This window comes from Nannobrachium achirus (genome assembly GCF_963921795.1).
Source record: "Nannobrachium achirus genome assembly, chromosome: 22".
Classification (NCBI taxonomy): domain Eukaryota; kingdom Metazoa; phylum Chordata; class Actinopteri; order Myctophiformes; family Myctophidae; genus Nannobrachium; species Nannobrachium achirus.
The window spans coordinates 17,051,339-17,078,681 of NC_137829.1; the positions used below are offsets into that span (position 1 = coordinate 17,051,339).

Genomic DNA, 27,343 nt, shown 5'->3' on the forward strand with positions numbered 1-27,343 from the left:
TCTTAAAATCTTGTTGCAAGAGAATCCAAGAATCAGGTGCACTAACGCTAAAGGCAGTTTTTCCCAGTTCCGAATTAACAAAGGGGACCTTAAGGACCAGCCAATCACTGGAGCGAGTTTGAATGTAACTAGGTTTCTCACATAGCATGGAAGAGATGTAAGGCTAGGGCTCCACCAAAATGACGGCGTCGTGCCGGCGTCGGACGGCGTCAAAAAATGAACCGGGGCGAATTTGAGCGTCCGACGCGGACGTTGACGTCGGCAGTGGAGCACCCTTCATTGATTAAAACGGGAGCGTTCCCAGCGTTGACGTTGACGCGACGCTCGACGCGCCCGGTGGAGCCGGGGGGTAAGGTGGCAGTTTTCCAACCAGGCCTTTATAAATTAAGAGATGCCAATGATAGTTGCGCCTCTCTGACAAAGAACCCCAGCCCACCATACCATATAGGTCGCAATGATGAGTGGTGAAATTTGCTCCAGTAATAAACCTCAAAGCTGAATGGTAAACTGAATCCAGAGGCTTGAGTATGGAGGCACCTGCATGACGATAGATTATGTCTCCATAATCCAACACGGATAGAAATGTAGCTTCGATGATCCTCTTTCTGCAAAACATGGGGAAACTAGTTTTATTCCTATAGAGGCAGCCGATCTTTTGGCGGAGTTTTATAACGAGATTATCTATATGGTGTTTAAAATTGAGTTAGTCGTCCAGCCATATGCCAAGGTACTTGTATTCTGAGACTTTTTCTATACTTGAACCATTGGTGGTGGTGATACAGAGGTTGGAGAGGTCTATGTTTGGGGTGTTTGAGAAGAAATGAAGAATGGATCCTTGTGGTACACCAGCTTTAACCGGAAGGAAACCAGACTGCCCATCTCCCATCTTCACACATTGGCGCCTGCCATGCAGATAGTTTCTGAACCAGCTGCAGGCATCTTCATCAAAACCTTTTCTGCAGGCAACCTTCATCAAAAAAAATTTGGTGGTATAGCAGAAGAACGAGTTTGACCCTTTGTTGGTTTTGACTCTGGGTTGAAAGTGATTTGTGGCGCTGCCTATGGTGTTGTAATTATGGACATCCTTAACGTTTATAAATGAATTTATTCATTTTAAGGCACTTTTATACTTCAAAATCCCATTTGACCAGGGACACAATAAGGCATGTGCATGTATCATTCACAATAACGGAAAGGGGAGAACAGTTTAACACTTTATTGTGCCACTTATATAAAGCTTGTTTATTTTGATCCATTCTCTGCATCTTCCACAACTTGTATACTGTACATGTGTGTATATATGGATAGGATATATGGTGTATCTTATACAAATCCATCTAAAAAAATGAATATTGTGTAAAAAAGCATTGCAGATGCCATAGCACCCCAGATCATAACTGACTCACTGGACTTCAAGCAACTCAGACGGTTGACATTTCTCTATTATAAATCCTTGTTTTGAGTGGTGTCGTGTAATTATTGTTATATTTAGAAATAGGGACTTTTGATGTTCATGAGCTGTATGGCATAATAATTCAAAATGTTAACAAAAAAGGTTTGGAATAATTCACTGAATGTACAATGTATCTAGAATATATGAAAGTTTCAAAAGAATATATAAAAGTTTCCAGAAAATGTACTTTTACACAATATTCTAATTTATTTAGATGGATCTGTATATGGTTGGTATCATATATATATATCGTCTTTGTCAGGTGGGAATGTCCGAGAACGTTTCAGGACTCAATTAGCAATCGATCCCTAATTTGAGTTTGCAGATCTGCTATTTTAACATTTCTTTCACTACACTGCAGTGCAACGTATAAAATGACAAAACAGGGTTTAAGTGATTGATCGATTTGTAATTCTATACATTCCTTTATGTTTAGAAAATGCACTTAAATTATTACTTAATCGAAAAAGTAATCAACAATAAATAAATGAACCTTGAACTGCATCTTTATTTCTTTTAAAACAAAGAAATACAGATTTAAGTTTTCACAATGAAGAATTATTTGTTCCCTGTACACAAGAGCGCACGCACACATGCACACAACGCACGCACGCACGCGTGCGCGCTCACACACACACATACACACACCTCTGATCATCTCATAACATGGCTATGCTAATTTAGCATGGCTAAATCAATGCTAATGCATCGATTTTTACGTTGTTTTCTTATGAATTGTAGGCGGAAACCCTGTATATCCAAAACCATTACTTTTCAGGACCTGTGTTCCATTGGATCCAATGTAGCTATTATTTGGTCACAAGCTCTTGTTATTACTTATCATTGGTTCAATAATATGTGTAAAACCCACTGGCAAACCACTATCACTTGAAGACAATTAGAAAATAACGACAAGAAAAAAAAAGAAAAACACAAATTTGTGATGTGTTGTGAGTTTGTGGAGATAAGGCATTTGATTATATTAACACTTGGAATGCCATTATCTTTGTAATTATTTGGATACAGAGTGCCGCCATTCACAGCGCTTTATTTTGAAGAGCTCCGAAAGCCACGATCGTGTTCATGTTGTGGAAATTCACAATGTTGTAACGGCGATCAGTGTGTTTACTTTTATACAGAAATAAAACATTCTAACCACGGCTGTCCGTCGCCGTAAAAAAAAAAAGAAGCCGTTCTCGGCGATTGAAGCGCTTTTGGAAGTAGATTCCGAGATAAAGCCACGCTTCCTGATGATGGTGGCCGAATGCTGGCCAAATGCATCATGGGATATGATTTTTTTTCGCTCACCAGCGCTGCACCGCCGTAATTCCTATCACGTTCCTGGACGTAATAGGCATCGGAAGTGTTAAAAAAGAAGAAAAACAAGAAGTTGCAATGGAGATACAATGTTTCCGACATCAACGAAATACAATTTGAATTTCACCTAGTATAAATAACACAAGACCTGTTCAAGGTAACCCTGCGTAACCAGGCTTACTCATCTGCCAAGAAAAAAGCCTGGGCGCGACATGAGGCAGAGAGTGTTCTAGGAGGTGGGGCTGCATTGTCCCCGAAGTTGTCTTTTTTCACAGTGCGGTGTCCCTGCAAACGTATTCCCCGCTGGAAACAAATCTGTTCTACGGCTCCCGTTCCGTCGGTTGTGCTCGCCATAAACATTATCCAAACAGAAACATGATTTCAGACAAGCTATTAAGAGCGAGTTGAGAGCTACAATCTATTTGTGTTTGTTTTGCTGGGGGATGTAAACAGACCCATACCGCATGTCGTAACTTCCCATTTAACACAGCACTTCCGCCACAACCTCCGGAACAGCGCACAGCGCAGGTCGTGGCCACAGGATTTAATCTGCTTTCTGCTGCGCTTTCATCCGTGCGTATTGCTCCGCCCACCTCAGCGCCTCTTTGATGTCATCACAAGTGCCCGTTCCCTTGGCCACCAGGGCGGAGCCCCCCGCACTCCCGCCCAGGTGATGACACACAGCCAGCGCCCAATCACTGGCCGAGAGAGTGGCCCCGCCCTGGAAGCAAACAAACAAACAAACAGAAACACAAAGAGTTACAAACAGTTTACATTAGCAGCGACAAAAGCTACAAAATATCCAAATACAGTAAAAGTTTAATTTAAATGCTTGGTTTCAAAAGAACAGGGAACTGGCTGACAGAAATAATTAATTTTTGTTCCATTACAAGAGAGAGAAGAGGTATTTTCAATTAAATTCTTAATTTAATAAAACCCTCCATTCACTTCTGTGTATTAGAGCAGTGGTTCTCAACCTGTGGGTCGGGACCCCCAGGAAGGTCCCCAAAATATTTTGGGGGGTCCCCAGATGATTGATTTAATGTGCAACATTGTTTTCTCACTCAGCAGTAAACAAACCAACATAAGGTTTAAGTGTATAGGAGGTGTCTGCCCATTTCTAAAGTGACAATTTAAGGACTTTTTTAATACTTGTAAAAAGACAAATGAAACATTGGCCAAATTGTCAAATAGCCTATTAGAGGCAGAAATTGTGAAAATAGCAGATCTACATGCTCACGAGGCGTTTATTTTCACAATAGAACCGTGTTATACCTCAACTCTTAGTGCTCGGGGGTGGGTACCCAGTTAAATTATGATTATTTTGGGGGTCGCGGCCTGAAAAGGTTGAGAACTATTGTATTAAGAGCGTGTGAGTGTGTATTACAGTACCTTGGGTACCTGACAGGCACACAGAACCTTCCCAGAATGCCGTTGGTGAGCGAGCAGCATGACCAGGCAGCCTGGGACCCTGTCACTGAGCTGGTTCACTGTCTTCATCACCATCGATATGGAGTCAGCATCAACACAGTCCACCAACACCGCTTTATCTCTGCTCTTCTGGAGCAAGAGATGGGCTTTGTCTGCAGCCTGGAAGACACATGCAACACGCGCGCACACACGCACACATGCACAAACGCACGCACACACAATCTTCAAAATCATCTCCACGTTGAAACATTTTCATACATGATTTCCCAAAAAATGCAGAAATAGTGAAAATGGTATTTTCACTATTTTTGGAGCTGTGTGGAACACAAGCTCCCTATACGTGGCCGTGTGTGTGGGTATGTCTGCGTGTCTGTCTGTCTGTAGCCTACAGGACCTTTTGTGACCACACAAGGGCGCTGTTGTTCAGGCCAGGCCAGACACACACACACACACACACACACACACACAGCTCCACTTCGAACAGAGGTTCGATTTTTATTATTATTTTTATTGTATAAAGCATACTCAAGTCATCTGCCCTGTGGAAGTTTTGTTTAAAACGTCAAGGCGATGCAAACAAAATATAATTTTAACTCATAATGTTCCAAAGTTCCAATGCCAAAAAAAAAAAAAAAACACAATTAAATTAAAGTAACATGTCATTATTATGATTGATTGATTTAAGAATGTATTAGAAGTTTGCATAGGAAAAAGTACAGTTTTATGACAGTACAAATCACTGGTACAAGGTCAACTAAAAGGAGATCCTAGTAAGCTTTTCGGCTTATTTACACAGGAACCACTTTATGTATCTCATATAACATTGAAGGACAGACGGATAGAACACAGTACTTTGCATAGGATATCATCAATAACAAAAGGGAAAACAGCATGCAAAAAGAAGAACAAGGTAAAAGAAAATGAAAAGAAAAGGAAGATATGTACAGTGGAAAAGGGGAGGTAAGTATGGGTTTAAGTCTATTACAATATACAGCCCTGATGATGGTTAATGTTGTTTTCCGCAGTGTCGTGTCGTGTCGTTACCTCTTTGTTCTCCAGTTTTCTGATAGCAGTGTTGAATCTCCTCTGCAGAGACTTGAGTTGAGTCTGCAGTTCTCTCTTCAGCCACTGGGGTGCAGCAGTGCTGTCCACCGCCTGACAATAAAAACAACACTGTTAGTTTGATGCTGTCCAGCTGAACCACATGATTTATAAACCTACCGTAATGGCAACTTAAAAGGACTACACCATGAATTTTCTTGTTTCCTATTTTTATGTATTTCTTTGGTGTCCCACCAGCACCTTCTATCCTATTCTGACCATTGTGTCTTCCTCAGTTTACGGGCGGATCTATGTAAGCAGGTCTCAGGACGGGCTGTCTGAATTTCTCCCAAGCGTGACCTACTGCTACTGCTGTGCTGTGCTGTGCTGAGTGGCACGTAGCAGGGTGGCCATTCATTCCTAGCCCGATGCCAAGTCCCGACCCAGGCCACCACCTGCAGACGCCACTTGTATATCTTAATATTGTTGAATTCTTAACCTCTTTTTGTTGAATCCTTAACCTCTTAACCCCCCTGTAGTCTTAGTCAACTGGACTTGAGTTACAACTGTACTTTGACCACTTTTTCCCTCTAAAGCAAATCTCTTTGCCAAAAATAGACAATCAACTGTACAAGCCCACAAAGTGTTGCAACGATCCGCTATTTTTGGCTTTCCCCCCCCCCAAAATATGCGTGTGTGTCAGTGCAGTTCAGTGGTTCTCAACGTTTTCATGTCAAATTCATGTTCATGTTATGTTTTTACATTCGTACATCGGTCAGAAGTCCCGCCTCCTTGGCCAGGCTGTGTGCGGATTGGATGCAGGAAGGTGCGGAGCCAGACACCCTGGCAGAAAGAGACTCCACCTCCTGGGACAACGCTTCACCAGCCTCCCTGGCCTGAAACGCACACACACATGCACGCACGCAGGCACGCACGCACACAAAGTCAGGTAAATACTAAATAAAAGCCTGGGTTTCCGAGGCTAGGTAAAAACAACAAACACACCTGTCCTGTAAAGCTACAAGCACTAATAAACTTCCAATGCCAAAAAAACGTCCAGGAACGTGATAAGAATTACGGTGGTGCGAAGCCACAGCCCTGTTATCACGTTACCATGTTAACCAGGTAAACAGGTGAGCAAAAAAACATCATATCCCATGATGCAACTCGGCCGCCATCATCAGGAAACATGTTATCTCTGATAGGCTCCTATTCATTGCTGCTGCAAAGAAACGGCTTAATCTCAGAATCTACTTCCAAAAAAAAAACGCTTTGATCGCCGAGAAACGTTTTTTTTTAACAATGGTCGGCCGCGGTTAGAATTTTTTATTTCCGTGTGTAAGAAAACACCCCAGTTTACATCCGGATTTAGTGAATTTCCACAACATGGACACAATCGTGGCTTCCGGGGCACTTAAAAATAAAGCGCAGTGAGTGGCGGCACTCTGTAGCCAAAAAATTACCAAAATAATGGCGTCCCAAGTGTTAAATGTGTGTGTGTGTGTGTGTGTGTGTGTGTGTGTGTGTGTGTGTGTGTGTGTGTGTGCGCGCGTGTGTGTTTGTGTGTGGGTGTGTGTGCGCTACCTGTCTAGCTTGTTGTCCAGTGACAGCTACTATTCTGCTGATTCCTTTAACTATCTGTCTCTCTGACACAATCACAAGGTCCTCGATCGCCCCTGTTGACAGCAGATGACTACATAGAGAGAGGAGAGAGAGAGAGACGGACAGAGAGTGAGAGCAAGTGTGAGTGTGAGAGAGAGAAAGAGAATACATTTAAATGGGCGCATATATTATACATCAAATTATCCTGAAACATGACGGACGTGTCATATCACGGCCGTCATGTTTCAGGGCTCGGTGAAGGGGCTGATAACCTGAATGGTCAGTTATGACAGCAGCTGACCAATCAGTACACGGCACACTGAGCTGGCCTAGCGAGTGACCCGTTGCTCATGACATGAAACTCAGCCATGTACTGTATTGTATGTCTTGATGAATACAGTAGGACCTTAATGTATAACTGTACCTCTGTACTTAACTATTCAACCAATCAATCAATCAATCAATCAATCAATCAATCTTACGTCCCACAGCAGAGTTCTATAGACGTTCGTCTGTCCGTCTGTCCGTCCAACAGCTCTGGAACTTCGACACCTACAGACACGACCCGGACCGGGTCCGGATAAACCTGCAGACAACACAACTGATATATCGACGCTGTCGCCAGGCAGAAACCAGCCATCTCCATTTGTCAACGTTTTCATTATTTATTGCTATTGAACACCCTTTATGTCTGTGTGTGGGGTTCTAAGTCCTGGTATGGTTCAGGTAAAGGTTGTGGTACCTCATGTAAGGTTCTAAGTCCTGGTATGGTTCAGGTAAAGGTTGTAGTACCTCATCTAAGGTTCTAAGTCCTGGTATGGTTCAGGTAAAGGTTGTGGTACCTCATCTAAGGTTCTAAGTCCTGGGATGGTTCTGGCCCGCTCCAGTGGGATCTCCAGGGTGTAGACAGGCAGGTTGGCCCTGATGATGTTCTGAATGGAACGCTCCAAGTCCTGCAGCTGAGACGCACTCAGAGAACCCTGTGCACGCAACGCACGCACCCATATTAGCACAAAACAACAATCCACATACGGTACCACACACTGCATATTATTTATGAAACACATGACAAAACACATACCTGTGTGTGTGTGTGTGTGTGTGTGTGTGTGTGTGTGTGTGTGTGTGTAACCATTGTTATATTTGCCATTGAAAATTGGAGCATATGAAAACAAAGTGACATTTCTGTTTGGCTTAATGGCTTTATAAACAATTGCACATTCTGTGTGGAGTTTGCATGTTCTCCCTGTGTCTCCTAGGGTAGCTACCCTAAATAAAACATGCAGTAATCCTGGTCTCTTTACTGCCTCCCCCTGGCCAGCCGGCGCGCCTGATGGAGGGGAAAGGAACTGGTTGGAATAACGTGTTCCTTCCACGCGCTACGTCCAACCGGGGAAACTCCCCCCGGGCAGGTGAAAAGAAGAAACTCGGTCTCCTCATGCACTCATGCACTCTCTCTGCCAACCCGCCCAGGATTACATTAGATAATTGGCACCGGGTGAAAATGGGTTACAAAATCGTGGGATAAATTAAAAAAATTTAAAAGTAAAAACAGGGCAGATATGACAAATAACTTAACTAAACTAGAAAAAAGCTGTTCCTTTAGAGCAGGGTTACTCAACTTAACTCATCTAGTGCCATTCCCGAGATGTCTCGTGAAATGTACTCGAGTATATGTAGTGCCATTCACGAGATATCTCGGGAAAAGTAATATATTACTGTAACGGCGAGTACATTACCGAGAAGAATGGGCGGAGGTCCGGAGACGAAATCCGTCGCTGATTTCGCATCATCACGGCTCCACGAGCACAAAATAGTCCCATCCATAACATTGAGGTGGACGGGGGATCTCATCTTTAATGTCCATTATCTCAAAACTACACTTTAGAAGCTAGGATGGAGGCAGATGCTCGCTTATGTTACACAGTTATAAAAGCTCCCGGTCGGCCATTACACAACTCCACGTGGACAAGGATCGGTTCCAGCGCACGACCCGATGACGTCAGACCGGAAGTGATTGCGCTGTGGACTTCTGGCCTTCAAAATAAGATAACGGCGGTGATGCCAGCCTGAAGGTGGCGTCGTGGACTTTATAATCCGTTAATTTCAGGGGCACTAAATGAGTTAAGATGGCTCAAGGGCCACTCAGAAAAATACAAAAAGTCCAAGGGCCGCAAGCTAAAAATGTAGATCCTATTTTGGACGTAACACACTACACGAGTAGTCTAAAAATGAAGGAAACTCACAGAAATCACACTGAAAGTAGACAAAATATTTGTATTGGTATGACCATGACAGGCCGCATAGACATGCCATAGGGACCGCAGGTTGAATAGCGCTGCTTTAGGGCTTGCTTCTAGAAAAAAAATGAATTGTATAAAAAGTAAGCCATTACCATGATAGGGAGTGGGTTGTTGGCTGATTACCACTCTTTCAGGGTTGTGCCACGAGCCACAGGCGAGTGGCAAACAACCCTGAAACAGTGGGAAATCAGCCAACAATCCACGACCTCGAATGGTAAATTGCTTTTCTACCACTTTTTCCATATAAATGAAAGAAAACTCAGTTGTAACTTGCAAGGATCTTTAGTTACAATCATTAATTGTTTCAGTGGGCGGGGTCCATGAGCCAACTCAAGGTTGTTGGCCTATTTACCACTGCTTTAAACCAATCAGAATCCAGTATTTGAACATGTGACTAGAAAAAGTGGTAGAAGCACAAATTCTCAAGGTCCCGGGCAGTACTCTGTTTGTCTGGGTTTCTCTGTCTGTGATGTGTTAGCTAATTTCGAAGGTGTACAGTATGTTCGTGTGTGTGTGTGTGTGTGTGTGTGTGTGTGTGTGTGTGTGTGTGTGTGTGTGTGTGCGTGCGTGCGTGCGTGCGTGCGTGCGTGCGTGCGTGCGTGCGTGCGTGTGTGTGTATTCCGTACTTTGACAGTGCAGTCAAAGCGCAGCCTGTCTGCAGTCACACTGGAGCCTCTCTGCTCCAGCTTGTCTCCCAGCATCTGGCGGAGGCCGTGGTTCAGCAGGTGGGTGGCTGTGTGTTTCACCATGCACGACACCCTGTGAGCCTGTGCACGCACCCACACACACAAGCACGCACACGGACACACACACACACACACACACACACACACACACACACACACACACACACACACACACACACACACACACACACACACACACACACACACACACACACACACACACACACACACACACGCATACACACACGCAGAGACGTGCATAGAATGTTAAAGAGGCAGGGGCTGACATTTCTGGTGAAAACCTCGAAAATAGCAGACCTCCGAGCTCACAACGCATCGCAGCGCGACGCGTTGTGAGCTTGGAGGTCGGCTATTTTTGATGCTTGATTTCTACACATTTCTTGATTTCAACATGTAGATGCTGTGTTCAAGTTCAGGAGAGTTTGGACAAGGCAATTCTCTTGAATGCTGCCTTCAGGTATGGCATGGAAAGAGGGGCATTTACATTTGATTTCTGGTAAACACTGCAATCATAGTCTGGAGAGAGGGCACTTGTTACAGACGGGTAAAAGGGCAGGGGCTCGAGCCCCCATTTGATGTCTATGTGCACACATGCACGCACAGTCGCACACACACGCACACAGACAGACACAAGTGTGTAGATCTGCTATTTTTTGGGCAAACGTTCCACCCCAGGATAATGGATTTTGATTATCCCACAACCTTAATTAGAATCGCCCCAAAAAATAGTGTGTATGTTTGTCCGTTTGTCCGTCTGTAACTCCACGTTCAGCAGTTGTTCAACTGTCTAAAAAACATAATACAAAAATCAATAATGCATGTACCTTGCCCAACATCAACTTTATCACCTTCAAATGTGTCTCTACTTCTCATAATCCCCAAATGTTTAAAATATTTTCCCAAATTTTGGCCTGTAGGCGGCTTTGTCCTGTGATGCGATTTACATCACAAATGGGCGTCACCAAGCAGCGCACTCCCAGTCCGGGGGCAATTCCAGAGAGAGCAACATCACAGTCTGTCTGCTTCACACCAAGGGGGACTAACAGGCACACACACAAAGGGGCCAGGCCCCCGCAGGGGGCTGTAGGCTAGTCGCAATAATATCGTAAATCGCGATTTCTTTAGTCAAAATAAATCGTGATGCGATATGTTCATATTTTGTTACCTGGTCCAGGTGTAGAAGCAGCTGATCTCCGGTCCGCAGAGGAGCCGCTGGCATCACCTGATGTACGACATACCCCCCCTGCTGGTCTACAGACTCCACTGCAAACAATACCTCCTGCTCAGAGGAGAGGAGAGGACATGAGAGTAGGGGAGAGGGAGGAGAGGGTGGAGAGGAGAGGGGAGGAGATGGAGAGGAGACATAGTGAGTACAATAGGCTCTATGCACACAGACAAATAATGAGTACGATTGAATAAGGATGTGTATTTTGACGGTTCAGTATCTGACCTGCAGTGCGTCTGTGGTGAAGTAGCCCTGGTCATGTGTCTGCCCCCCCTGCTCCGAGTAGAAGATGGTACGGTCCAGGATTAGGCCACACCTCTCCCCCTCTGGCACCTCCTCCACCAGGCCCCGCCCACTGACCAGAGCCAGCACTGTGGCCGTGCACGGAGCAAACACTGCAACACACACACACACACACACACACACACACACACACACACACACACACACACACACACACACACACACACACACACACACACACACACACACACACACACACACACACACACACACACACACACACACACAAATGATTCGTGCATGGAGCGAACACTGCAACTCACACCCACAGGTGTTGTTGGTGTTACTTCCATGTGTTACTTCCATGATGTTTTCAAATATTTAAACTATACATGCATAACAAGAAGAATATTCCACTCGAATTACTCTGTCTGTGCTACTGTGCTTCTGTTATGTTTCCAATGGGACTACAGTTCATTATTATGACTCTGTCTGTGCTGGTGTGCTTCTGTTATGTTTCCAATGGGACTACACTTCATTATAATGACGCTGTCTGTGCTAGTGTGTTTCTGTTATCTATCTATAAATGCGAGAAGTCTCTGCGTGTCTGTCTGTCTGTCTGTCTGTGTGTCTGTCTGTAATCCGCGTATCTCGAGAACCGTTCGTCCCACCGGCTTCAGATTCGGCACGGGCGTTCCCCGCCGCGGCACGGAGTGCAGTGCCGGGTCTCGACCCGACCCGACGCGCGGTTTTCCCGAACCGGCGCGAAACGTTCGGAATCTCCTTATGCGGGGTTGATTGTTGACATCAGGCTGTTCCGGAGGAAATCGGCGAAAGCTCTGACTCATTGTGACATCACTTCATAAAAGGCTCTGACATCACGTACGCCACATGAGTCAACAAAAAATCTCTGTGAGTGTGTATGTATGTATGTAATCCGCGTATCTCGAGAACCGTTCGTCCCACGGGCACGCGCGTTCTCCATATATGGGCATAAAATGAATGCCCCCATATATGGGCATAAAATGGATTGCAGACAGACAGATACAGATATCTCCATATATGGACATAAATGGACAGAGGCAAACAGATGGTCAAAGATCTCCATATATGGGCATAAATGGACACAGGCAAATAGATGTTCAAAACGGGTCCTATGACAACAGGTGTGAGGTTTGCATTAAAGGGGGAACCGGCACTGTGTCTGCAACACAGTTGGAGGCACAGACAGATACTCCATATATGGGCATAAAATGGACGCAGATAGACAGATATCTCCATATCTGGGCATATAATGGACCCAGAACTATAACTGCAGTGATCTCCATATATGGACATAAAATGGACGCCGACAGACAGATTCAGATTCAGATTCAGATTCAGATTCCTTTATTTACCATTGTGTATCACACATAGGAATTTGCTTTGGTAACATACCAGTGTGCATTCAATATTTTTTTCACAGATAACATGAAAAACAACAAACACAAAACAACACCGTGCAGAATAAATAATAAATAATATAAATAAAGTGCAGTAGTGTTCAATAGTGCAACATATTGCTGATGTCCCTAAGGGGCAAGGGAAAAAGGGAAACCAGCGTCATCCAGCAGCCTGGCAGCTGAGGGGAAAAAACTGTTTTTGTGGCGCTCTGTCTTGGCCCCTAGGTGCCGCATCCTTCTCCCAGAGGGGAGCAGGGTGAGGAGGCCGTGACCAGGGTGGGAGGGGTCGGCCATGATCTTTCTTGCCCTCCTCAGCGCCCTGGAGTCGTGCAGGGACTTGAGGGAGGGCAGGGGACGGCCAATCACCCTCTCTGCAGAGCGTATCACCCGCTGCAGCTTGACCAGGTCTTTTGCGCATGCAGCAGGGAACCAAGTGATGATAGAGTGAGTGAGGATGGACTCTATGATGGCCGTGTAGAACTGCGTCATCATGGCCCTCGACAGTCTGTATTTACGCAGCTGCCGAAGAAAGTACATCCTTTGCTGGGCCTTTCTCAGGAGGGCAGTGATATTGAGTTCCCACTTCAGGTCCCTGGAGATGATCATCCCCAGGAACTTGCAGGACTCAACATAGTCCACCTGAGTGCCACCCAGCATGATGGGAAGGGGCGGGGCTGGGTCCTTCCGGAAGTCCACCACCATCTCCACTGTCTTAAGGGCATTTAGCTCCAGGTTGTTAATTTCACACCAGCTTCGCAGCCGCTCGATCTCCCCCCTGTAGGCCGACTCGTCCCCCTTGGAGATGAGGCCCACCAAGGTGGTGTCGTCAGCAAACTTGAGGAGCTTGACCGACGGGTGGAGGGAAACACAGCTGTTGGTGTACAGGGAAAACAGTAGTGGGGACAGGACACAGCCCTGCGGGGAACCGGTGCTGGTGGACCTGGAGCTGGAAATGTTCTTCCCCAGCTTCACCCGCTGCGACCTGTTGGTTAAAAAGTCCGTAATCCACTTGCGAGTGGAGGCAGGCACTTGCAGCAGGGACAGCTGGTGCTCCAGGATGGATGGTAGGATGGTGTTGAAGGCCGAACTGAAGTCGACGAACAGGATCCTGGCATAGCTGCCGGTAGTGTCCAGATGTTTTAGAGTGTGGTACAGAGCCATGTTCACGGCGTCCTCCGTGGATCTATTCGCTCTGTACGCGAACTGCAGCGGGTCCAGCACAGGATCAGTAATGCCCTTCAGATGGGCCAGGACAAGGCGCTCCAGGACCTTCATGACCACAGAGGTCAGGGCGACGGGTCTATAGTCATTTAGGCCTGTGACCTTGGCCTTCTTGGGGACGGGAATGATGGTCGAGGCCTTGAAGCATGCTGGTACCTGACCGAGCTCCAGCGAGGTGTTAAAGATGTTGGTGAACACCGGGGCGAGCTGGTCAGCACAGTGCTTCAGGACGGAGGGGGAGACAGAATCCGGGCCGGACGCCTTCCGGGGGTTCTGGCTCCTGAACAGCAGCTTAACCTCTCTCTCTGTGACAGTGAGAGGTGGTGGGGTTGGGGGGGAGAAGAGTGGTTGTGTCCGGGGGGGGTGGAGGGGGAGGGCAGGGGGGAAACTCTCCCTCTCAAAGCGGCAGTAAAACTCATTGAGCTCGTTGGCGAGAGGGAGGTTGTCAGACGCCTGTGGGGACCTGGACTTATAGTTGGTGATGGTTTTAAGTCCTTTCCAGACAGAGGAGGAGTTCCCCTCAGAGAGCTGCTGCCGCAGTTTCTCCGAGAAGCGGTGTTTCGCCTCCCTCACCGCTTTAGCAAACTCGTACCTGACAGACAGACAGATACAGATATCTCCATATATGGGCATAAATGGACACAGGCAGACAGATGGTCAAAACGGGTCCTAAAGGGCGGGGCATTCATTCCCTATTTACATTGTTCGGGCGGCCCAGCTTCTAGTGTTTCCAATGGGGCTACAGCATGGGCGTCCATGCTGGAGTGGTATTTACTGTGGGTGTAACAATACATTTAATAGCGATACGATGCGCATCACGATACATGGTTGACAATACATGTATTGGTTCATTCATGGCGATACGATTCAATGATTTAAAATCGATATACGTAACTATTTAGCTAAGAAAGTAAATCTGTGTGAAACATGTCAAAAGTAAACACTGTGATTCTCTTGCAAATACATGGACATTATATTTCAACACATATGGACAAACCGACACCTTGACATGAACACAGAGATTACACACATTTATTGATAGACCAAGAGCTAAATGGAATGGAATTAGTAAAAAAAATGTAGGCTAATTAGACCCTTTTTAAATTATTCCTCTTAAACGGCACAATATTTTGCTTTTGCATATCGATATAGTAGATCATTGCAAATTAAAATAGATCTTTCGATTCAGTTACTATATATCGTTACACCCCTAGTATTTACCATATCTGCCCTGGGCGTCCAGGCGGTAGTGGTATTTGGGGCTGTCGTCTGTGTGCGGGACCCCCTGCTTCTGCAGGAGAGCCAGGCTGTGGACGTCCAACTTTACCCCGGTGTCCTCTGGACACTCCTGAGACAGGGACAAACGCTGGACAGACAGACAGACAGACAGACAGACAGACAGACAGACAGACAGACAGACAGACAGACAGACAGACAGACAAATTGGTATTACTTAGGTCATATGACATCGAAATTGCATTTTGTAATTTGAATGTTTTTCTTTTTTTGTTTCCTGACCTCAATTACACACAAGAAAACTGAGCTTTCAACATCCAGTGTTTTTTCTGTAATATGTAGTTTTTTGAATAATTATGCTCAGAAAAGTGAGTTCATTGGCCTCTGGACGTATGCATCATCGTCATCCAGGGGAGGGTGTGGTTTTATCATCTTTGTTGTATCACCAGAGCTTTTCAACATCACATCGCTGCACCATACATACAATGAGGGGAGGTGCGTGGTGTTTGGAGAAGGTGGGAGGGCCACGGCTTTGGGGGGGCGTAGCAGAGGCGATGATGGACATGAGACAGAGCATGAAAGTCTGAACAACGCCATCTCTGGTGACTAGGTATATTATCTTTGCTATACTCAAAAGGCCACAGAACAGAAACACAGAGAAAAAAATCCTGCCATGGCTCCCTGGAGTGGAGTTTTCAGTTTTAACATTTTAATACATATTTTAAGGACCAGGACAAAGACTGCTATACAAAAAACTGCATGTCATAATTCCTTTAAGTCTGTCTCTGTGTCTTTGTTGTAGTTGTTCCTACGTCTCCCACACCAAGGACTTTTCTGTTCCATGGTTACACGACCAATCACCTTCTGGCTCTCTGACACAACGGACCAATCTCCTTCTGGCTCTCTGACACAACGGACCAATCACCTTCTGGCTCTCTGACACAACGGACAAATCACCTTCTCTCTCTCTGCCAGGCGGTCCATCTCTTCCTGGTTGAGAGCTGCTCCTCTCTCCTCCAGCATCAGATGCACCAGGTCCAGAGGAAAGCCCAGGTTTCTGAACAGAGACCAGGCCACTGGCGCTGTGAGCGCACACACACACACACACACACACACACACACACACACACACACACACACACACACACACACACACACACACACACACACACACACACACACACACACACACACACACACACACACACACACACACTTTTAGTGGCATTATTTAAAGATTAAAGATTCTAAACTCGGCCTGACCGTCGCAGCCCAGTGTTGCCGTGAAAAAAAGTATTTCTCAGCGATCGAAGCGTTTTTTGGAAGTAGATGCCGAGATAAAGCCGTTTCTTTGCAGCAGCAATAGAGCAGTGAAGTCTGACGTCATTTACCCATCCTACCTGGTTATTATTACCATAGACAATCCCCAACAATATCGCACACACTGTTTGTTTATTTTTGGACCACAATGCTTATATGAGACGAAAGATGACCCAATGTTATTCTCCATAGAGAAATTACTTCCGTGAACCGGGGTATGAGCGAGTCACGTCATGACTTCACTGCACTATGAATAGGAGCCTATGGAGATTACACGCTTCCTGATGATGGCGGCCAAGATGGGATATGCAGTTTGTAGTGGTAACCATGGTAACCATGTAACACGTTCCTCACGTCCCTGGACGTTTTTGGCATAATATAATGTACTTCATTTGTGAGTTTGTATTACTATACTTGTGAGGATATCAACATGTTTAGGACAGCAATGTAATGAATGATTTATTTATTAATTTGTAATTATATTACCATAACCCTAAAGCCGAAAAAACTGTCAATCGGCAACCACCTGGTTAACGGGAGATTCAGCCAATCAGAGAGCTGTATAGGTGTTACCTGGGAAGAAGCCGTCTGGGCTTTGCTTCTTGTTCAGCGTGCTGTCAATCACCCTGCGCCCCTGCTGGAGGGCACTGAGGAACTGCAGCTCGTTGTCATTAATGATGTCCATGATCTGGAAGCACACAATAACCAGTTATCACCACACCACAACACAACACACCACACCACACCACACCACACAACTAGGGTTGGGATTATGGGTGGGCAATATGGTGGTAAATATCGTTTACAATGTCTCCCACAGAGTGCCTTTTCAGGGATATCGTACATATCGTGATACAATGAGGGAGCCTTGTTAAAAATCCTGTTGAATTGTTAATACAGAGATTCATTGTAGAATTCATTTAAACCTGCATTTTTGTCTAAATCAGTAGTTCTCAAAGTTTAAAATGTCAAGGTATTCCCTTTTGACTCTGACAGTATACACATGAAACCATTTGGTTTCATTTGTATACCGTCAGTTACATACTTGTAAGGATCAATTTAGACTTCCCAAAAGGAACCCAGAGAGTCCTTGGACCCCACTTTGAGGACCATTTTAGTATCATTGGTAACACTGACTCTGTTTGAGCAGAATGGAACGGAGCCTTCATTAGTATCATTGGTAACACCACATGAAGGAAGTAAGGCCCAATGTCTTTCCAATATGGCTGAGTCCAGTTGTCTGGATATAAAATGAAGCAAACACGGAACTAAAGGTTCCCTATGTTTGGCCGATAGTTGCGCTGTTCTGGTACCAAAAGCAACCCCATAGGATAGGGTTCTCCATAGGATTCCATTCATTTCTTCTGAACTTTTACATTTGATTTTCTTATCTTAATAAACATTGTCATAAATAGTAAATACTTTATGGTTCCTGTCGCTAGTTTAAAGCCTCGTTTCAATCACCATGATATGCATTTTGTGAAAATGTGGCCCAATTTATGTTATTAATTTATGTTAAAGCAGTGTATGCTGTAGGAGGGGCTTGTGATCATAGGCTTGTGACGATTCTTCTTCGTGTGCTTTATTTTCGGCAGGCTCAACACATTTACCCAAGTATCCTTGCGGTTGCATGTGACCGTTGCCAGCCAATAGCATTCCTTGGGTACCATTAAAACAATGCTGGCAAAAAAAGCTTCATTTTCGCTCTGATAGAAACCAATGGGTCACATGAAGGTTCCCACTGTCCATATTTTTTACAGTCTATGGCATAGAGCAGTGTTTCTCAAATGGAGGTACGTATACCCCTAGGTATGCAGGGGGTACTCAAGATAATGCCCCCCCAAAAGAAAAATAGATGTATAAATCTTGATACTATTATTTATAGTTAAATAATTAACTACAATTGAACTGTTATGTTTAATGAATGTTGTTTGAATGTAAGTTATTGACATGAAAACTGGCCTGAAATGTTATGGCCACAATGTTGAAACTCTCACTCCCTTTTTTATTTTTTGTGACGTTATATTCTTAAAAATAAGGGGGGTTATCATATACCGCTAGTTATGGTTATAATTGCACTGGGAAAATGTTGTCGGGTAAAGGGTGTACTTAGATTCAGAAATCAGCGAAAGGGGGTACTCAAGCCAAAAAAGATTGAGAAACACTGGCATAGAGCCTATAAGGCATGATTTAATACAACATGACAACACAATAACGCAACATAACATGACACAAGTAACACAACTTGACAACACAATACAACCACAATGCAAGCAGTAGGATAAGCTACTAGCAGTAGTACTCACCCTGTGTTTCTCCCTGTGTAGTTCAGGATAGGCGTTTCCCTGTCAAAGGTTTAACATTACAGTTACATTCAATACCACATATATTAGTGGTATTTTAATTTACATGACAGGTATGAAGTTATTACACATATCGCCACTGTTATGCACAAATGAGAAAATACGTCCCAAACTAGAACCTGAGTTTTAATGGAGTTTTTGGAGCCGTGTGCAAAGCACATGGCTCCCTGTGCACAGCTTTCAGCTTTTGTCCCGTCTAGTGGGAAAAGGATGTTTCGTTGAGTTCGAACAGTACCTTTTATGACCACACATGTTAAGGGAGGGGCGCTGTTTTCAGGCCAGGCCAGGCCAGGCACACACACACACGCACACACACACACACAGGGGGGAACACATAGAATCAAAAACATAGATCTGGAAGTGCTCAAATTCACGGCTCCACTTCGAACCAAGGTTTGATTTTATTTAGTCACAAGTTCTTGTTAATACCCGTATTTTCCGGACTATAAGGCGCACTTAAAAGCCTTTAATTTTCTCAAAAAACTACAGTGCGCCTTATAGTCCAGTGCGCCTTATATATGGATCATTCATTGACATTGACATTCCCTTTAGCACAGCTCCATCTGTTGGATGCATAACGCAACGGTAGCGTCTATTATGTGGTCCTTATAGTCAGGTGCGCCTTATATATGAAAACAGTTTGAAAATAGACCATTCATTGACAGTGTGCCTTATAGTCAGGTGCGCCTTATAGTCCAGAAAATACTGTACATTTGTTTGGATTCAATATTTGTAAAACCCACAGACACACTTAACCACTTTCGCAAGAAAAGAAGATACAAATAAAAACAGCCTACAGTGTCTACATGCTCACAACGCGTCACGTAGTGACGCGTTGTGAGCTTGTAGATACAGTATTACTTTTGTGTGACTGTAGTATAGTGAAGTAGGGCATTCATTTACAGGTTTCTGCGTGACAGTGACGATATATTAGAGGTATATGAAATTGAATTGAATTGTATCAACTGACCAGGATGTCAGCTACAGTAGGTACCAGGCTCGCCAGCGAACCCAGTGGAGCCTGCAGAACCTCAGCACAGAACCGAACCGCTCTCCTCAAAATCCTCCTGAGAACCAGCCTGACTCACACACACACACACACACACACACACACAAACATGCGCGCACACACACGCGCGCACACACACACACACACACACACACACACACACACACACACACACACACACACACACACACACACACACACACACACACACACACACACACACACACACACACACACACACACACACACACACACACACACACACACACACACACAGTTCACACACACACACACGCACACGCACACGTGGGGGATGCTGATATAAAAGAGTTGTGGGGAAACGCCGACTACACCGCTGGCAAATAGTAAACGGCGGGATGGCAACAACCGTTGGTAAGCAATGCAAACAGACAGACAGACAGGTCCAGTAACTCACTCTGCTCCTGACATTCCGGGGTAAACTCCGTCTGCGATGCAGACAGACAGGGTTCGAGCGTGATCAGCAACCACGCGGTACGCCATGTCCACACTGCCCTGGTCTGCCGCTCCAGTCCTGCCCTGATAAGCCCCCACCCTGGACACCTGGGTACGGACACACAGACAGACAGACATATATATATCTCGATATAGATAGAGGTATTCAACAACATTATCGAATATCAAAGGTTTTCCTAATATCGCCCAGCCTTAGTTCTGATGGTGTGATCCTTACCCGTCCCATAGCGTCCATCAGGGGAGTGAACAGGTCGGTGTCGTAGTTGGAGCGTCTTCCCTGCAGTATGGTCACCAGTCTCTCCAGTCCCATCCCAGTGTCCACACTGCACTGGGGCAGCGGCCGCAAGCTCTGGTCCGCTTCCCTGGTCAGAACAGCACGCACAAAACAGGCAATGAATGCACACGGTACTGTTTAGCATAAACAAACACTATTAAGTTGTTCACCTACTAAAGGTAGAGTAAGTGATATGTTTTGGTTAAAACATATCACTTAAAAGGTTAAAGCTCTATATTCAGATGGTAAGCATTGCTATAGTAGAGAGTGTTTGTTCAGTAACAGGGGTCTCCCTGTCTCCCCACTGGCTCTTTAATAAATGTTTCAGGTGGATTGCTAATTTTAGTGTTCCAGTTCCAATTCTGTCAGCTCATTTGTAGGGATGGAGCTCGAAACCCGAGCCTGTTACAAACTCGATAACAAATGTATTAAGTACCGACTACCCGGTATCAATAAGCCTTGTGCTTATCAAGCCTGTTATCGAGCATAGCGGCCCATGACGTCATGTTTAAACAATCAAGACAAGAGGCGATCAAGAACTTATTACAGTACTATTCATAATATAAATCCATTTAACACATATTGTTTTTACAAAACAGCGCTTCCAACGTCCTCTGACCTGCGCGGCAGTAGTGAGTTGGCACCGAGATGGCGACGACAAATAGTGAAAAACTAGAAGAAATGGAGTCTCCATCCGGTGGAATATTTTTCATTTCGCCCTAGAAATGTATTTTAAGCGTGTGGTGGGGGGCTCAGACTGTGTCCACTAAGTAGAGTAAGCTTCCAACTGTCCACTGATACCTTTGGTTTGGTGAGGGGCGAAACAGTTTTTGTTATTTTCCGACCAGACAAGCGGGTTTTGCCAAGGAGGTGCAGAGGTAGAGGAACATAGCGTTAGGGAGAACTCCACTAACGCTATGGACCAGAGCTATATCGTCCCATCCCTAATAGTAGTATATCGTCATTGTCGGGTGAAAACCGTGTATGTCCAAAACGTTCATTTTTCATTTATCAATTTAAAAATGATTTAAACTAGTGAAAACAGGCGATCTACAAGCACACAACGCCTCGCACCGTGAGGCGTTGTGAGCTTGCAGATCTGCTTTTTTCACTACTTTTGTGCGACGGCCTTGTATGATGAAGCAGGGCTTTACTTTGTGAAAGTTTAAAACTTGGAGATACGAGGTTTCCACCCGACAACGACAATATGTACCTGTTGTACTGCATGAACACCAGGTTCCAGATCTCCACCACATCGGGGTCGTCGGCGTTAACGAGCGGCGCGGCGTTGCGTCCTCCCACGTGGTCGAAGTGGATCTCTGTGCATGGGCCGCAGGGGCCCGTCTCCCCCATCTCCCAGAAGTTCTCCTTCAGCCCAAACGGCAGCACGCGCTCCAAGGGAACTCTGGGAAGTAACACAAATACGACTTCATCCAGAAAACAATTAACCACTTAACAAAACCTCTGTTCTTAGAACAAACGGAACAGAGATGCAAATGTAGTAATGTACTTGCACTGCTTTCTTCCTTACACACAGAGTCTAAGTCTGGAAAAAATAGGCGATCTACAGCCAGGTGTTGGACTTGTAGATCGCCTATTTTTGGTGAATGTTCCCCACAGAATAGGCGTACTGGGGTTTAAGTGGTTAATAAATGCATATACAGTAGGTCTGTCACAATCGTGATATTTAGCTGACGATTAATTGTCATACAAATAATTACGATTAAATATTTAATTGTTGATGTGAGTGACTGGGGAGTGTTAGTGGTACAAACAAGACTTACTGGCTTGGACATACAGTACGTACCCGATGTCCAGCCAAATTTGTCTGGTCTCCTCGTCAGCTGGGAGGCCGCCTGCGACGTCTCCGCCGAAATAGGACACGTACAGCCTGTCTGGAGCTATGCCATAATGCTCTGTGAGCAGACACCACGCCATGGAGCACGCTTCCTCCTGTGGACGGACGTACACACGCACGCACGCAGACAGGAAAGACACTGTGTCTCCAAGATATGCCTTTTCAGAGATATCGTATATATCGTGATACAATGAGGGAGAGCCTTATAAATAAATTCAAATCCTGCCGAATTGTTAATACAGAGATTCATTGCAAAATTCAGTTAAACCTGCATTTTGTTCTAAATCAGTTGTTCTCAAATTAAAATGTCAAGGTCTCCCCTTAACTCTGACAGTATACAAATCATGTGCATACTTGTAAGGGTCAATTTAGACCTACCAAAAGGAACCCAGAGAGTCCCTGGACCCCACTTTGAGGACCACTGGTCTAAATGGTCAGTTACTCCTTTTTCTTTTAGTTTTTGTTACCTTGAACTGTAGGTGGTTGTCCTGTTAAGTAACTTGAAAAATCAACCATAAAAACCAACATGAAAAAGAATCGTGATAAGATCGTGTATCGTGATACCGCTTGGGAAAATATGGTGATATTGTATTTTTCCATATCTCCCAACCCTACCTTGAAGTATTCACCGTTAAAGGCCCAGTTGCCCAGCATCTCGAAGAACGTGTGATGGTAGACGTCTTTCCCCACGTCGTCCAGGTCGTTGTGCTTGCCTCCGGCCCGCACGCACTTCTGGCTGTTGACCGCCCTGCGGTACCCCGCCATCTCACTGCGGGGGTCCACCGTGCCCAGAAGGAGGGGCTTGAACTGCAGGAGATCATGTTAATATTTATCACCCATCTGTGAGTGTTTGTTCAGTAACAGGCGTCTACCCGTCTCTCTTCATTTAGGCCTAGAATTATTGAATGCTTTAACTATTGAAACATAGAAAATAGACAAGCTCACAGCGCTGCAAGCTTGTAGATCTGCTATTTTTGAAAAATCGTGAAAATTTGAATTTTGACCCGATTCTATAAGTGTTTTATGAATCCTTCTAAGGTTTTTTGAAAAACCCATGTTTCTATGTCAACAATCTGGCCGGCCATCGTCAAAGAAAAGGTCCTTTTCACTTAACTGGAGCTCAGTTAGTCTGTTCTTGAGAGACTACTATGTCAGTGGTTCTCAAACCATTTCATGTGAAGGACCCCCAAACTGATATTTATTTGGCCACGGACCCCCATCTCAAAATATCTAGTTCCAGGGACCCCCCAGAAGCAAAATCTGAGTTACAAACGTTCGCTTTGAAAAATACATATATTCAAAGATTTGCACACGTTTTCACGACTTTAAAAAAAATAGCAGATCTACAAGCTTGCAGCGTGGCACTCGGTGCCGCGCTGCGAGCTTGTATATCTGCTATTTTTCAATAGCTAAAGCATTCAATAATTCTAGGCCTAAATGGGCGCAAGTGGTAAAGTAGCACAGTGCCCACCACCGCAGAGTCTGAGGCCAGGGTTCGAATCCACCACTGAAACTGTAAAGGTATCAAACTTTAGCCGATTCATGTGTACTCCCTCCTGATTGGATAAAATGGCAACGCGCCTGAAAATCGTCTGTCAGGTGGAAACCTCATTATGCATAGACAATGTTATATTGCTGCTCTGGGGGCACTTTGTCAATCAGGGTTCCCACACATTTTTTTCCGAATTAATTTCCAAAACTTTTCCAGAATATTTAACCCAATTTCCAGGACTATATAACAATAATTCATCTCAATAACAGGTCGCTGACTCCTATGCGCAATGCCCAAAGACAGGTAGTGTATGCCAGTGGTTCTCAATGTTTTCAGGCCGTGACCCCCGAAATAATCATGTTCTAACTGGGGACCCAGCACCCTGACGGGCACTAAGAGTTGAGGATTTTTGTATAACACTGTTCTATTGTGAAAATAGCAGATCAACATGCTCACAACGCCTCGCATTGCGAGGCGTTGTGAGCATGTTGATCGGCTATTTTCAAAATTTCTGCCTCTAATATTTGACAATTTGGCCCATGTTTAATTTGTCATTTCAGAGGTATTAACACAATCAATAACCAAAGACAATGCATAGCTATTTTTTTCCAGGACCTTCCAGGACGCTTGATAAATTCCAAAACTTTTCCAGTACTGGAAAAATATTTTTCTAATTTCAAAATATTTCCAGGAATTTCATGACCGTGGGAACCCTGGTCAATGCTGCTCTCAGTGCAGCATGAATGATTATGTCCAAAACAGTTACTTTTCAGGATTCAATTTTAAAAGTAGCCAAAAGCAGCAGATCGACAAGCGTGCATGCGTATGCATGCGTGTGCATGCGTGTGCATGTGTGTGTGCGTGCCTCACCTGGTTCATGCCAGCGTTCACAAACAGCAGGCTGGGGTCTCCACGGGGTCTCACCGGTGAGGAGGGGACCATGGTGTGCTGATGCTGCTGCTGGTAGAAGTCTATGAAGGTCCTCCTGACCTTCTGGGACCCCCACACCTGATCCCCAGGGACCCCCGGGAGGGACACCTCCCCAGGGACCCCCTGACACAAGCAGCCGTGGAAAACAAACTAATGATTAACTCATTTACGTACTAGTTGAGTAAGTTTGAGCCATTTTAACTGTACTTGACAAGCATATTATCTGCATTTTATTATTTTTCAATACTATCCACCTGTTTCCGCGGTAAGTTACTCTAGCATTATGTGTGAGACGCATCCGGAGAACAGCTGACAAACAAGCTCACGTCGCATCGCAGATGCAACCGTTGTGAGCTTGTAGATCACACTCGGCTGCGACGCCGGAACTGCGCAATGCACGATGGGACGTTGGAAACTTGTGGATACACTTCTACTCGACTACATCTCAGAGGCAAATATTGTACTTTGTACTCCACTACGATCCTTTGAAAACTGTATTTGCTATAGTTCGTTTTCTTGATTAAAATGTTATTTAGAATGTTTTATGTAAAATCACAGCTATTCTAGAGCTATAATATTGCCTCGAAGCTTTTGCTTGGTAGAAGAAATACACCTTTGCCATGCACTTGTTTTCATGCATAGGCTCTGATGTCATGTATATTTTTTCATTCATATGTACTGTATTGCATACATAATGCAATGTAATGTTAACTTGTCATATTGGTCAAGGACGGTGCGTTGTCATAATGATTTCATATGACGCCTGCCTGTTCTTATAGTGCATGTGAATGTGCATGTAGGCTACTGTATGTGCTCGTGCATTATTGAAGCGCTCCCCACTTCTTAAAGTAGCACTACACCACTGGATAATGTATGTAATATGACAACCATTCTAGGGCAATAGAATGTATGTAATATCTCAAAATTATACTAGAGCTATATCATATCAGCTACTAGAACTATAATTTATGTAAATTCACAGATAGACTATAGCTATAATGTATGTAATAATATCACAGCTAGTGTAATATCACAGCTATTCTAAGGCTATATAATGTATGTAATATCACAGCTAATCTAAGGCTATAATGTATGTAACATCACAGATATACTAGAGCTACGATATGAGTCTTATCACAGAGATTGTAATGATATAATGACCAGCATCCTGACCTTCTGGGAGCAGTAGGACAGCACTGGGACATGGTGCTGGCAGCAGCTCCAGAGCAGAGACCCCCGCCACGAGAAGCCACCAGCAGAAGCACGTCCAGAAGATGCAGCTAACAGTCTCAATAACATCATTTAGCTTTCTCAGCTCCTGATTCTACTCATAACTCATAGAGATATTCTGTAAAGACTCAGGACTCTACTGCTCTGCTGTTCTCTCCTCCATCTTTACATGACGCGCATGCTCTGTTGTTCACAGCCAGGAGCAGTCGAACACGGAAAACGTCAGCTCAGTGCAGGGGCGTCAATTGGGTATGGCAGGGGTACTGTATGCAGCTGCCATACCCTGGGTCCAAGGGGGAAGATAAAAGTTAGTTCTAAATATGAATCCACGAATGTCTCTTTGTCTATCTGTGCGTGTTATTATGTTGGTAAATTACAGTAAAATAACCAATGCAAAATTTTACAAAATGGTCACTTTAACAAGGTTTTATAATTATATTTTAGATATAATTATATATATGTACTTTTTCTTAAAATTAATATCATGCCTGTTGTTGCTAAAGTATGGCAACATGACTGGTGTCTTGCACGCGCGCCTTACACCAGTCATGTTGCCATATCTTAGCCTTTTCTGAACTGACGCCACTGGCTCAGTGCTCTCAGTCATTGATTGATTGATTGAAGGCTTTATTAGAAGTTTGCATAGGAAAATGTACAGATTCATGACGGTACAGTTCACTGGTACAAGGTCTACTAAAAGGAGATCCATGAAAAGACTAAGCTTATTTCAACAGGAAACCATTAAAGTATCTCATATAACATTGAATGACAGACAAATAGAACACAGTACTATGCAGTAGATATGTAAAGAAAAAAAGAAAACAGTAGGTCTATACAATCAGTAAGTACAGTATATACAATATATACAAGGAAGGGGCAGGTAACAGTAAGTCTAAACAATCAGTATGTACAGTATATACAAGGAAGGGGCAGGGAGGGTAGGGTTGGGCTAGGTTTTTACCAGTTGTGAACGGCTGCTGCCTGTAAGTGGTTTTTAGGGCAATTTTAAAGGATGCTAGTGATCCACACTCCTTTATGGCCTTCGGTAAGGCATTCCACATTTTTGTGGTGTAGCAGAAGAACGAGTTCGACCCTTTCTTTGAGTTGACTCTGGGTTGAACGTGATCTGTGGCACTGCCTCTGGTGTTGTA

General features: G+C 44.5%; 1 protein-coding gene across 1 annotated transcript; it reads right to left on the minus strand.

Annotated features, from left to right (window-relative positions):
• Nucleotides 1–2,000: 2,000 nt before the first annotated feature.
• LOC308307458 (alanine--tRNA ligase, mitochondrial-like) lies at nt 2,001–26,261 on the minus strand (the record flags this gene model as incomplete). The annotated part of the gene is made up of 22 exons (XM_080752722.1): nt 2,001–3,491; nt 4,163–4,360; nt 5,246–5,356; nt 6,013–6,138; nt 6,827–6,935; nt 7,327–7,430; nt 7,687–7,824; nt 9,774–9,914; nt 11,020–11,133; nt 11,305–11,474; nt 15,207–15,351; nt 16,179–16,303; nt 17,115–17,229; nt 18,848–18,886; nt 19,875–19,983; nt 20,350–20,495; nt 20,626–20,770; nt 21,896–22,087; nt 22,490–22,635; nt 23,156–23,347; nt 24,903–25,085; nt 26,136–26,261. 22 exons carry the CDS (start codon nt 26,259–26,261, stop codon nt 3,315–3,317), a joined length of 3,051 nt encoding a protein of 1,016 aa, XP_080608848.1. The 3' UTR covers nt 2,001–3,314.
• Nucleotides 26,262–27,343: the final 1,082 nt, after the last annotated feature.